Source organism: Phodopus roborovskii, unplaced genomic scaffold, assembly GCF_943737965.1.
Source record: "Phodopus roborovskii unplaced genomic scaffold, PHOROB, whole genome shotgun sequence".
NCBI classification, from domain to species: domain Eukaryota; kingdom Metazoa; phylum Chordata; class Mammalia; order Rodentia; family Cricetidae; genus Phodopus; species Phodopus roborovskii.
Genome location: NW_026126480.1, coordinates 18,816,959 through 18,830,627, shown reverse-complemented (window position 1 = coordinate 18,830,627; position 13,669 = coordinate 18,816,959). Strand labels below are relative to the sequence as shown.

The 13,669-nt window shown below is 46.2% G+C and overlaps 1 protein-coding gene across 12 annotated transcripts in view; it reads left to right on the top strand.

The window, feature by feature from the left end:
* The window catches only part of Trim66 (tripartite motif containing 66), a 57,342-nt gene that overhangs the window by 26,401 nt on the left and 17,272 nt on the right, over window positions 1-13,669 (top strand). For 10 of the 12 annotated variants that reach the window (XM_051192582.1, XM_051192580.1, XM_051192574.1 and 7 more), the window contains 8 exons: window positions 1,482-1,629; window positions 2,454-2,586; window positions 3,039-3,155; window positions 4,222-4,336; window positions 4,835-4,981; window positions 7,651-7,768; window positions 9,249-10,150; window positions 12,206-12,367. In XM_051192582.1, coding sequence (XP_051048539.1) covers window positions 1,482-1,629; window positions 2,454-2,586; window positions 3,039-3,155; window positions 4,222-4,336; window positions 4,835-4,981; window positions 7,651-7,768; window positions 9,249-10,150; window positions 12,206-12,367 — 1,842 coding nt within the window. The remainder of the gene's footprint in view (window positions 1-1,481; window positions 1,630-2,453; window positions 2,587-3,038; window positions 3,156-4,221; window positions 4,337-4,834; window positions 4,982-7,650; window positions 7,769-9,248; window positions 10,151-12,205; window positions 12,368-13,669) is intronic. The other 2 variants (XM_051192581.1, XM_051192572.1) reach the window with 1 other exon arrangement.

Sequence of the window (13,669 nt, the reverse complement as noted above, 5' to 3'; positions counted from 1 at the left end):
GGAATAGGCAGGTGGTGGTTTACAGAAATTGATGAGATCCCTGTCTATAGGTCTAGCCACTTTCCCATCCATCCACCCATCCATCCACCCATCTACCCATCCACCCATCCACTCATCTGCCCTTCCATCTACTCATTCATCCACTTATCCATCCACCCATCCATGCATCTATCTACCTATCCATCCACCCATCCACACATTTATCCATTTATACATCTACCCAGGAGGAAATAAAAAATGTTTGAATTGGGAGAAGCAGCATAGTTTTCTACAAGGTGAAAATTACATTTTTGAATGGAAAGTGAAGCATTACTTAGTTTATTTTTTTATTGTTGTTGGGTTTTTTTCTCCCTCATGGCTCTTATAGGAAATATTGGTAGTAGGCTTTGCTTTCCCTTTATCTTCCCGTTGAATTGAAAATTCACATACCAGCTTAGGTTTAACAGGCTCTTTAATCTTGTCTGTAACAGCTCTCAACTGTTTCTCCAAGTTTCTGAATCTCATATTACTTACTGATTGGTATGCCTTCTGTTTCTCTACTGGCATATCCTTATCACTGCTTTATATTAACTTACTAGTTTATTTACTTTTTCCTATATCTAATTCCTACTGAATGTCTGTTACACTCTGGGACTTAGCTGTGCTGAGAAGACAGACTCATGTATTCTACTTGTAAGACATCCATAGGGAAATCCACAAAACCTTCTGAATCCCACGGGAGTTTAGTGGCTTTGTGAGTTAAGCATGGAGTAGGTAGATCTTTTTTTTTTTTTTTTTTTACATCTCCTCATTTCATGATGGTTCCTGTCAGAGTTAGCATCACATCTGCTGATGACATGACCAGACTTTTGGAGGTGAGGAGGGGCTGTTAGGCTGGGCAGGCTGCAGGTGGAAGCACAGCTCTGAGGTTGGCCTTCGTGTGCCCTCTCAGCTGGATACACACATGTCTGGCAACTCTGCCATCTTAGACTTTCTCCCCTTTGAAGGAATTGAATGCTCGCCTTTTGCTTGAGTTTTTTCTCTACTGTAGCTCCTCCATCTACCTACTTGCCCTACATTCAGCCTTCAACTTTGATGTTTCCTATTGATGAAAAAGTTCCCTGCCACTCTTAGGCCTAGTTCTTGCAAACCTCATTTTGCATGTGGCCTTAGCACTTGTCATGTTTTTTTTTTTGTTTTTTTTTTTTTTTAAATCACAGCATTACCTATTTAAAGGGTGTCACCCTGCCCATGGTGTATATGTCTTGATACGGGGAGCCTTGGCTTACTGGGTTTCCTTAACTTTAACTCAGGATAGCCATTGTTCCTTCTGTCATAGAGGGTGCTTTCCTGCACAAGCCCTGGCAGGCAGCCCTCCAGTAGATGCTATTCCTCAGTCCTGGGGAAACATTTGATGAGGACCCCAGTCCCTAGCATTTTCTGCTTGCAGCTGTAAGCTTCAGTGACAACAGGGTCATCAATTTTGGACTCTCTACTTCCAGAACTGCTCTGAGTGTAAGGAGAAGAGGGCAGCACATATCCTCTGCACCTACTGCAATCGCTGGCTGTGTAGCTCTTGCACAGAAGAACACCGCCATGTTCCAGCCCCAGGGGGTCCACTCTTTGCACGGGCACAGAAAGGATCTCCAGGTACCAGTTCCCCACCTTTCTTCTGTGATAAGCCCTCAAGTATCTGGAGAATAGCTTTCTGACCTTTTTGTTCTCAGCCAGGGGAGACAGTATTTTGCAAAGGAAGAATGTCTTGTCAGAGCCAGAGGGGTGACTCACTCCAGCCTTTCACTGTTGGGCTGGGGGCGGATAAGTGTGGGTGAGCTGGTGCTGGGAGCATGATCTTGAATCATGGAAACTAGCTGGGCTCCCACCTTCCACTCCTATTTAGAGCAATATGTCTCACATCAGAGACTTAACAGTCTGGTCCACTCTTGCCCTGTTGTCTGTCCTGCACCATCTGTTTTAAGCAACAATCTTCTAGAAAGTCTTCTGGGACCTTTGGCTTGTGTGTGTGTGTGTGTGTGTGTGTGTGTGTGTGTGTGTGTGTGTGATATATTCATCAGGCCCTAAGGAAGCAGAGTCATCACATGAACTAGTCAGCAAAGCTGAATAGCTGGTTTTAGCCCCATCAGCACAGAATCCTGGTTAGCAAAGAGGCTAAGGTTCATTTGGGAGGTTTCCCACTGTGCCAGAGATCTACTTGGAGCAGGTGCAAGTGCCTCCTTCACCCCAGGCAGGTGGTGGGATCCCAGGGCTTGAGAGTGTGAATTTTCTAGACAGCTGAGAATCTAGCCAGGCTAAGCTTGGATTCTTCCCTGGGCCCCTGAGTCTCTCCTGTTTGCATCTCCAACCCTCAAGCTCTGTGTCTGTGCCATGTCCCTGGAGGTCTGAGGGCTGCTCAGCAAAGCTGAACAGAAAGGTCTGCATGAACAGAAGCCCACATGTTCTGTCTTCTCTGGCAGGGGTGAATGGTGGCTCTGGGGACTTCGCCTTGTACTGCCCTCTGCACACACAGGAAGTGCTCAAGCTCTTCTGCGAGACATGTGATGTGCTCACGTGCCACAGCTGCCTAATGGTGGAACACAAAGAGCACAGGTGGGGCTGCCGGACTGTCTGAGTGGGCTTGGAGGGCTCTGCTTTGCTTCTTGTGAGTGCCTGGCCCGCTGAGGTGTCAAAACCTTCTCCCTGAAGCAGGGTATGGTGACATAGTCATTTGTAATCCCAGCACTTGGGAGGTTGAGGTAGGAGAATGGTGAGTTTAGGAGACTTCCCAGGCTACATAGTAAGAGGATAACTTGCTTACATAGTGACTCTATCTTAAGGGGAGGGGGGGAAGGACCTGACCCTGCCCAAGCCAACCTGCAGCAGCTGGGTCAAGGTGCTTCTTTTCTCTGAGGAATGTCTAAAAGTTTCTGATGGACCAAGAGGCTTGAGTGCTTTTGTCCTACCCTCTGAGGCTGAGACAATGCACCATGGGGATTCCTGGGTTCCTGATGCTCAGGAGAGGAGCCCTCACTTCTCAGCTCTTGCTTTGTCTCCTACTTTAGGTGTAGACATGTTGAAGAAGTTCTACAGAACCAGAGGATGCTTCTGGAAAGTGTGACTACACAGGTGGCACATAAGAAATCCAACCTGCAGACATCTGCAAAACAAATTGAGGACAGGTAGCCTTGGCCAGATCTTACTAGAGCTGAAAATACTCCACTCTCTCACCTCCTGGGCTTGGGTAGCAGTCCCCAGAGCATCCATGGAGGGGGATGCAGCTAGGCAGACAAGTACATGTGTCCATTTCTTAGAAATCTCAGTGCCAGTAAGATGTCTTCAGGATATCAGTTGATGACTAGGTCTAGGCTAGTTCAAGATGATCAGACCAAGTGAGTTTGGACCAAAGTTCTGTGCTTTATGAATCAGCCAGAAGTAGGTACCTGAGAACAAGGTTATGTAGTAAGTAGCTTCCAGAGGAGAAAGTGCTGTTTATTGTGGGATAACAATAAGTTAGCCATAATCTGTTCATTCTTGTTTCCCAATATAAATAAGTTATATGGCATGGTATCACTGGCATTTTGTATAGCAGGAGTAAGGAACTGGGAACCAGTGGGTTGGGAAACCTGCATTTGTTAGGTTATTACAATTTTTCAGTCAAGATTTATCTCCATTTTACTTATGAGGAGGCAGTTCAGAGAGGTTAGGTAACTTATCTGAGCTAACATGGCTCATCAATTTGGAAGCTAGGGCTGTGGTGTCTTCAGAGCCCACAACCTTTCTCTTTTAAATATTTTAAAATGAGATATAATAAAATAAAGCCCTTAAAATGCATAATTCATTGGTTTTTGGCATTTCACAGAACTGTACAATTGAACATTTTCCTCACCCCTAAAAGAAACCTGTATATGTTATTATCACTTCCCTGCACTTCCACTCTCCTCAGTTCTCAGAAGCCACTAGTCTCTATACCAATGCTCTCTTTCCCACTTCTTGGAGCATCCTCCTTTTGAACAATACATCATATAAAATCATATCCATATATCCCACAGCACTGTGCCACCTGGCGAGCTACTGGGTGGATCTGGTTATGGACTCGAGGGTTCCAGGAGTCTGGGAGGGATACTAAATAGGGCTGATGCCTGCTTGGCCCCAATCTCACAGCAGCTCCCAAGTTGTCAGCTTTTCTGTTTGCTGTCTCTCAGCAAGCAGAAAGGAATCACTGTAGTTGTCCCATCATGTTTCCAGGATTTTTGAAGTGAAGCATCAGCATAGGAAGGTGGAAAACCAGATCAAAATGGCCAAGATGGTCCTCATGAATGAGCTGAACAAACAGGCCAATGGACTCATAGAGGAGCTTGAGGTATGTATATGCAGATGGAGCAGGGGAATGTATTCTGTGCTCTCCTGGGTCAGAATCCTTGGCTAAGATTCAGATACACAGGCTTTGTAGCATTTTGTTGCATGCTGTATTTTAAAATTTCAAGTCTAATTTTGGGAAAGTGGTTTGTTAAAGGCTGGAGAACGGGTTTAACCTCTCACTGATGCTGTGTCCGTCAGGTAGCTGCCATCCTTAACTATGCCAGGGAAGCCTTAAAACAGAGTCTAATTGCACCTCATTCAGAAGGTTGTATGCAAGAGATGTAGACGCTTATTCATTTATGCTTTCCCATTTTTTACCATTACACATTTGTACTGTAAAATCTCATGAGCTCCTCTCCCTTTCTCCATCCATCAGCAAACAGCTCAAGGCTGTTTTCAGAATTCTCTTATCTGATGCCATCAGTGTTCATGCTGATACATAATGGCCACATAGGTCCATGAACAACACCAGGAACTCTGTCTTTTCTTTGTTCACCAGGGCATTACTAATGAGAGAAAGAGGAAGCTGGAGCAGCAGTTACAGAGCATCATGGTTCTCAACCGTCAGTTTGAGCATGTACAGAACTTCATCAACTGGGCTGTCTGCAGCAAAACCAGTGTCCCTTTCCTTTTCAGCAAAGAGCTGGTAAGAGGAATCCCACCCCTTCAGCCAGTCTGAAAACAGATCACAATGGGAGGAGCTGTCCTTGAAAGTGCATGTTTTAGGAGGAAAGAGTAGTAGGTAGCAGGTCCCAAGTTCTTCAGACCCAGCCATGGTTTGGGGTTAGTAAGTGAATGTCATTTTCCACCAAGTCCTGTAGCACAAGGGACCCAGGTGCAGAAATGAACTTGCTAACCCAGCCAGGTTCACATATTGTTCTGGGCACAGGCAGTGTTCAGAGATCTCACAGAAGGTTAGTTAGTAGGCTCCAAGGGTGGGGGGAGCAAGAAAAAAGCAGGGGCTGAAGAGGATTTTGAAGTCTTGGGCTTGTGAGGATAGTGATGCCTAGGAGAAGGAAGTGCTGGCTTTGTTTTTTGACAGGATCTTGCTAGGTAGCTCATGCAGGCTCCAAACTTGAAATCTTCCTGTCTCTTTCCTAGGCTGGAGGGGGATGGGTTTTGAGAGGTGGTTGTATTGATTGTAAGGTGCCTGGATATGTTCAAAACACCAGTTTGATAGATTGGTCTGGAAATCAAAAGAGTCAGGGCTGGAGATTAAGAGGTGGCACTACTGTGACAGTCACCTTGGGAGCATAGAGGAGAAGAGAGAAAATCTGAAATCAGGAAATGCCATTATTTCCACAGAGGGGAGAAGACTGAGAAACACAGCTAGAGTGTGGAGGAGAGGCAAGGAAGTAGAGTACACAGATGCCGGCAGAGTTCAAATTGAGGTCTGTGCTGACCATACTACGGAGGTAGACAAGATGGACAAGCTGAGCCACCTGGAAAGCTGGCAGTCCAGAGGTCCCTGGTGACCTTATAAGGAAGTTCCAGCAAAGCAGAAGATGGAAGTCAGATGAGCATGAGCATGGGCATGGAGGGAGAGTAGGGGTAGACAATTGGGAAGGATGCAGAGCTGGAGGAAACTTTTTTCTTTTTAAGCCTGGTGAGCATTTGCACTTCCATATGGGAGAGAGGTTGGTTGACAATAAAATAGAGAGGGGTATGTGGAGTGAGCACCCCAGGAAAGACTGTAGTGAGTGAGATGAGATCCAGGGATTGGCCTCTGGTAAGGGCAGTGCATGTAGTTCAGTCTACAAAGTGAAATGAATCTGTATTTTTGTCATTTCTTAGACAGGATCCAGGCTGACCTCAGACTCACTATGTAGCTCAGGATGACTTGATTCCCCTGAATGCTGATATTACAGCACACACCACTAAGCTGAGTTTATGCAGTGCTGGGTGTTGGACCTAGGGCTTCCTCTATACTGGGAAAACACTATTAACTGAGCTACATCCTCAGTTCCTGGAGCATTTGCTTTTTTTGGTCTAAACTTTTATCCTTGTATCCTCTGCAAACTACAAAGTAATAGATAAGAGGGTGGAAGAGGAAGGTGATAAAGGAAGTAACTAAAAGAGAGACTGGGAGAAACTTCCAAGTAAGCCTCTGAAACTAATGTTCACTTTACATATCACTTTAGATAAGATAGCTGAATAACAAGGCTTTAGTGTACCTGGATTGACCTGAAGTTAGGAATTGGTGGTGGTGAGAGACTTAGGGCACTAGTGACATGGGACCTGAAGATGATGGGAAATTGGGAATACTGTGAACTCCTGGAGTGGCACTCAGAGAGTTCAGTGAGATTGGAGAGCATGTCTCAGGACTAGGAGCACCTTTACAATCAGGAAATATGTTGTTGGAGTCCAGATAGAGGGTGTAGGTATAGTGACTGAGCTGAAAACAGATGGAAATTTATACAAGTAACATTATATGGATTCAACAGATTGTATTTGATAATATATATATATATGTATGTATGTATGTATGTATATACAATTACATATATACATGCAATAACAGTGACATAAAAGAAGTCATGAATTTGAAGGAGAGCAGGGAGGGGTATAAGGGAGGACTTGGAGGAAAGTGAAGGGAGAAATTTTATAATTAAAATATAATCTAAAAAATGAACAAAAGGAATCAAGGATGGGAACTGGGGATGTAGCTCAGTTGTAGAGTATTTGCCTAACATGTGCAAAGCCCTGGGTTTGATTCCCATGTAGGAGATGAGAAGTCCAAGGTCCTCCTTGGATATGTAATAGATTTGAAGAGGGCCTAGAATATGTGAGACCCTTTCTCCAAAACAAAACAAACTAAAAAAAAAAAAAAAAATCAAGGATTAAAGAGGCCAAGATGCCAATTGGGCCATTAGTTTTCTAGAACTAGGTGATGGCAGGGTGTGATTGGATACTTGGCAAAGCCCCAACTCATGGGAGAGAGTGGAGAAGGGCACTAGATGAGAGGCATGGCAGGAAGATGAGGGGAAGATGGCAGCTGAGTGGGATGGAAGGGGCTTTACATGCTGGCAGAAGCAGGCAATGGCCAACTCTGAGAAGGTTTGCACAACTTCAAAGGAGGTGATGGTAGGATGACTGGGGCTGCCTGGAAGAGATACAAATGTAGGGGTTCCAGAGCCTGGGGAAGAGAAAGATCATTGGGTGGGAAGATTGGAAGGGGACAGGGAACTGAGACTGGAGGATGACCAGAGGCCAGAGGGATACAACTTAGGGCCCTTTAACCTGCCCAAAGCATTAGAAATAAAAAGTAGGACTTGCCACACAGACAGATGCCCAAATAAATGGTACTGTTGTCAGATTGTGTTCCAGATGCAGAGGCTGCTGGAGACAAGTTGTAACACTGATCCTGGCTCTCCTTGGAGTATCAGATTCACCTGGGAGCCCAACTTCTGGACCAAGCAGCTGGCTTCCCTTGGTAAGCTGTGACCTTTGGCCTGTCAGCTAATAATAATAGGCAATCTGCTGTGCTTTCTAGGTGGGTCAGCATATGCCCAAGAGAAATTCTCTCAGAGCCTGCCAGTGATCATGGCATCAACCTTTTCTTGAGTAGAAGTGGGGAGGATGGGCTACATAATGTCAGTGTGGGGCTCTAATACCATCTGAGACCTTAGCTTCTGGCTCTGCATGGATGTTGTTCCTTTTACCTTGGCTTCATTGCTGGAAAGGTGACAAGACAGTGACCCTTCTCTTCTGAATACTATGTGGCAGTTTAGGTGAACATGTCTATTTGGTGACACAGGGCACATATGTGTGGGTACAAGCTACACATTCCTCCTTGGGGCTGAGGTACAAACAGCAGATTAATGGCCTTGTGCATTTTTCTTCTCTGCTGGGATTTCTGTCAGTCTCTATGCAGTGTAGACAACATGAAGATATGTTTGTGTCAACAATATAATGGACTTAACTGAACTAACTACTAGCTGCCACTTTGATTCTAGGGTGTTAATCTCATTGAAGATTTTTTGAATTTGGCAAATCAGTGATACTAGATGCATTTCTGTTCATTTGTTTGAACAAGTCTCATGTAGCTCAGGCTGGTTTCCAATTCACTAAATGACAGAGGGTGGCCTTGAACATCTAGCTTTCTTGGCTCCATCTCCCCTTTTGAGTGCTAGGGTTACAGGTGTGCACCACCACCTCCAGTTTATGGTCCTGGGAGCAGAGAGTAGCAAAGGGGACCAGCACTCTACCAAATGGGCTATATCCCCAAGTCCCAGATGAGTTTTTTACTGCCCCCTCCTGTTGGATTTAATTGGGCACTGGATGTAGACTGGTGCTGAGCACAGAAGAACCCAAGGTGAATCAGACACATCTTCTGTCTTCAAGGAGCTCAGTTTCCTAAGCCAGCTTCATAGAGCGTTGGGTGAAGAAGCAATAGACAGAGAGCACTCAGTATGGTGTTCTTACCACAGGCACCCGGAAAGCCCTGGAAACCCAGGGCAGTTGCTGGTGTCTGGCATCAACCTGGCATGGGTTCTTCCATCACACTGTCCAACAGTTTCCCAGATGTGTACCTAGGAGTTCACTGTGCATCTTTTGCTATTTTCCAACACACTCCCTCCCCACCCCTTGTGCATTCTTTTAGTGAGTCTCCACTGGGCTCTTAGACTAAAAGGACTGTAAAGAGCAGTTGAATTTCCCAGTCTGGTGGAAAGGCTGATCATTTAGTAAAAGCTGACCTAATTCCTCAAATACCCAAGGACCCGTAAAGCAAGCTCCTGCAGGTGTTGTTCCTGACAGCATTCTAGACAGTCTTGGAGGTCAGGGGTGGAAGTTCTTCATCTCCATGGCTGACTGGGTTTGCTGAATGGTGTTCTTTGGTCCTGGGAGCAGAAAGTAGCAAAGGGGAGCAGCTGTACCTTACCTTTGGGAATCTCTCTGTTATCCATCTCCAGGCTGCATCACCACCGAGGGTGGACAGATGTCCCGGGCAGATGCTTCAGCTGCTTATGGGACCTTACAGGGGCCATCATCCTTTTATCAGAGCCACCAGGCCCCCATGGCTCAGCAGGAGTCTCTCAGCCACCCCTCACACAAGTTCCAGCCTCCAGCACTGTGCTCCTCATCTGTCTGCTGCTCCCACTGCTCCCCAGTCTCTCCTTCCCTCAAAGGCCAGGTGGCCCCACCCAGTATCCACTCAGCTCACAGTTTCCGGCAGCCCTCTGAAATGGTGTCCCACCAGCTGGGGTCACTACAGTGTTCCACCCTGCTGCCCAGAGAGAAAGAACTAGCCTGCAGTCCTCATCCACCAAAGCTGCTGCAGCCCTGGCTAGAACCACCGCCTCCCACAGAACAGGAGAGTGCATCCCAGCGACCAGGACAACAACTGATTTCTCAGCCTGTCTGCATTGTTCCTCCACAAGACGTTCAGTCAGGAGCTCATGCCCAGCCCACCATACAGACACCTTCCATCCAAGTTCAGCTGGGCCACCAGAAGCTGAAGCTCAGCCATTTTCAGCAGCAGCCACAGCAGCAGCCACCACTGCCACCTCCACCTCCTCCATCCACCCAGCATGCACCACCACCCTTACCTCCATCCCAGCACCAGGCTTCTAGTCAGCACGAGAGCCCTCCTGGGCCTGCCTGTTCCCAGAATGTGGACATTATGCACCACAAGTTTGAGCTGGAGGAAATGCAGAAGGACTTGGAACTTCTCCTGCAGGCTCAGCAGCCCAGCCTGCAACTGAGTCAGACCAAGTCTCCTCAGCACCTTCAGCAAACCATTGTGGGGCAGATCAACTACATTGTGAGGCAGCCAGCACCTGTCCAGTCCCAGAGCCAGGAGGATACCCTGCAGGTGAGCTGTCATACTAATACTTCTCAGGGCGTACAGCATCCAGTTACTTTATCTTAGCGTGGTCTTCAGCTAAGCCCTCACAATCTCCATGCTCAGCAAAGCTGTGCAGGATATAGTATATGGCCCCTATAGAGATCTGGGCTCAGGGCTCTCTAGGGTGGCTTGGCTCAGGGGATTTTGTCCATAGATAGTATCTCTGAAAACATAAAGGTACTGGGGGGGGTAGAAAAGAAAGGAGGAGAGAGGTGGGGAGAGGCAGAGAGAGGAAAGAGTTGAGGGGAGAGTGAGTCAATCCATGGAGAAGCTAGGGGTTGATGTTGGGCATCTTCCTTTATTGCTTCCTCCCCACTCCCCCCCAAACATGGTCTCTTTGTAAACCTGGAGCTTGCCAATTTGGCTCACCTGACTGGCCAGCAAGCCCCAGGAATCCACCTGTCTCCACGTTCCAAGCATTCTCATGTATTCATGGAGAGCACTAATATTATTCAAGCCCAAAAGATGGTACCATCAGAGTGTTGCTGGGCCCTTCTTAGGGCCAGGGTAAGGTGGGGCAATCTCTTCTATGTGTTTGACCTTTCAAACTCCCTTGCTGGGGACTTAGGCATACCCAGTAGGAAAATGGGAGAGCTCAAGGACTGGAATGAGGGTAGCATTAGCCCTTGGTTGCTGGCCCTTTTACAACACTCTAATATTTCAACTTTATGTCTGCAAAGCTAGATGTTGTATGTACACATATGAAATATCATACCAGCAACTGTGCTATGTAGGTAGTGCCTGCCAACTGTAGCTTGTAGGTGCAGTGGGGTTGGTGAGGACAAGCAGTTTGCCTAGAGACCATACAGCTTTGAGAAGAAGAGCTAAAACCAGGACTCAGGCCTGTTGATTTGCCTGTAACGCCATAGAAGAGGCTCTGATCTCTGCTTAGGGAATACTGGAGTAGTGAATGCTGATCCTCTCTTTTCTCATTTAAGATGATTGAGTGCTTTGGGATCTTTGTTGTTCCACATCTTAATTCGTAGTTCCTGGTTTTCCTTTTTTTTTTTTTTAGATCTTGTCCCAGTCTATTCTATTTCCCCATCTCTTCTCACTTTAAACCTGTGATTGATTACACATCTTCAAAGAAGCTTCAGAGACTTCTGTTATAAAACAGAAGGCTTCACATTCATGCTTCATCATGGATGATGTTAGATAATGCTCAGGTGTCATCTCCTGAGGCTCAGTTCCTTTGAATAGATGTAAAATATTCCCTTGATGTCAGGTCAGAATCCAGGGTTCATAAATGACCACAGCTAAATATTAGTACAAACTGTTACAGATTTGAAGGTGCATCTCAGTGGTTGGTTGAGTGCTTGCTACCATATATAAGACCCTGGGTTTGATTCCTAGCACTGCACCAATAACAGTAATGAAATAAACCCAGATCAAAGCCAAACCAACCAATCAGCTAGCCAGCCAACCAGCCATCTAGCCAAACAAACAAAAACCATGTGTTATAATTGTTAAGTATCACAGAGTTAGCTCAGAATTCTTGGTTTGGGTTCTATTCTAGGACTATAGTATTAGGATACAGTTTCAGGAAGAGTTTAGTGTGTGTGTGTATTACATGCACATGTTTATGTGGGTGTATGGACGTCTGGGGGTGTGTACATGGTGGTACACATGCATTTGTATTCATGTGTACATAGAGGCCAGAGGTTGACATCAGTTATCTTTGCCTTGGTTTTCAAGACAGGATCTCTCTTTAAACTAAGGAGTCACAGGTCAGCTAGACTGGCTGGCTAATGAACCTTTTTCTGCCCACTGCCTCAGCTCTGGGATCAGTGGTTCATCCCCAAGTTCTACATGGGTTCTGGGATTCTGAACTCAGGTCTTCCCCTTGTGTGCCAGCTACTTTACTAACTGCCATTTCCCCAACCCAGACTATTTTTTTCTTTTTGAGAAAATTTAATCCATTCATGGTGTGTAAACAGTAACATGGGCAGGGGTCAGTGGGCCTTAGCTGCTGTTGTTATTCTCTACGGAGAAACCCATCCAAGGTCATTTATTTCTTTCTAGGTTACAGAGGAGCCACCAGCATCCGAGGGCCCAAAGCCAGTTCTACCCCTTGACAAGAATACTGCTGCTGCCTTGCCCCAAACATCTGGGGAAGAAACTCCTCACAGTGTCCCCCCAGTGGACAGCACCTCCCAGCACTCCTCTCCAAATGTGGTGAGAAAGGTACTAACAGCCTAGCATGGGGCTTGCTGTCAGCCAAGACACCAAGCACCTGGATGAAGGTGATGGGGTGTGGGAGGTATATCCCCGTTCCATCCCTGGATGCTACCCAGCTCTGACTTGTGCCTTATTCCCTACTGAGTCAGCAGTGTAGGTCTTTCCCTATCTCTATTCGCAGTCCCACATGGGCCTGCTGGACTTTATTTAGAGTGGAAAGGAAAAGGGAAGGGGAAAGAGTCAGTTTATTTTGTGTCAGAATGGTATGTGGTGCTTCACAACCATGACCTAACTTTACCTTCCTAATTGCTGTCTGAGTTGGACATCACTACCAAGTATCCAAGGAAAATGGAGCCCAGGATCCTATGGCTGCCAGAAGAGCTAGCTTTACTGAAGACCCAATGTACAACCTTTATCCTTTCTCAGGATAAATGGGAGGAGACATTTTACATGACCCCCCACTACCCAAAGTTATTGTCTTTAGAATTAGATCAGTGGAATTGGCTGGGTACAAGGTCTGCAGAAATGTCCTTGCAGAGGCAGTTACAGATACGGAGATCAGTTGAAGATGCGATAGCAAAGGCCTCTTGTCTGGTCACCTTATCATTTGTTAGGAGCATTCACTGGTCTTGGTGGTAACATAGTCCAACAAAACTCCTGACCTGTCTACCTCCTGTGTTCTTTTCCTCTCCACCCTGTCTTCCTTCTAGCTGGACTGTCAGCACTGTGCCATGTTCTTCACCCCAGCCTATGTCCCAGGGCCCTGTTCCTTTTATTGTCTGCCTGGGCCCAGTGCCCCAGTCTTCCTGGTTCTATCCCAAGCTCTGGCCCTAAAGCCAAAGTTTTGGGATCTACAATTCCAAGCTCATCCATCAGCCCCTTAGTGTCCCTCTGTCTTGCAGCCTAGTTCTGCTAGTTGCTCCACATACAATCCCTCTTCTTTTCTCTAATAGTGCTGTCTTAGATCAGGCAGTCTCACTATGCTTGAGAAGAGGTTAGAAAAGGAAGCAATGGCAGAAATGGAATGTTGGCTGGATGCTTCTTGTGACTCTCAGAGACTGGGAACCAGACCTCCGTGCCTGCCCTATTCTGTCCTACCTACCCTGTTGAAAATGGTTTGGTCTACGGGTGCCATAAATAGGCCCTTTGTAGATCTTAGTTGTTTAACTACTTATATATGGCCATCTAATCTATCCATTTATTTGTTCATTTGATGTTAACACATTTTATACACATTTACACAAATATACACATATGTCCTAGAATTTCAAATGTTGTACGTCCTCAACACATACTGGTATGTAAAGT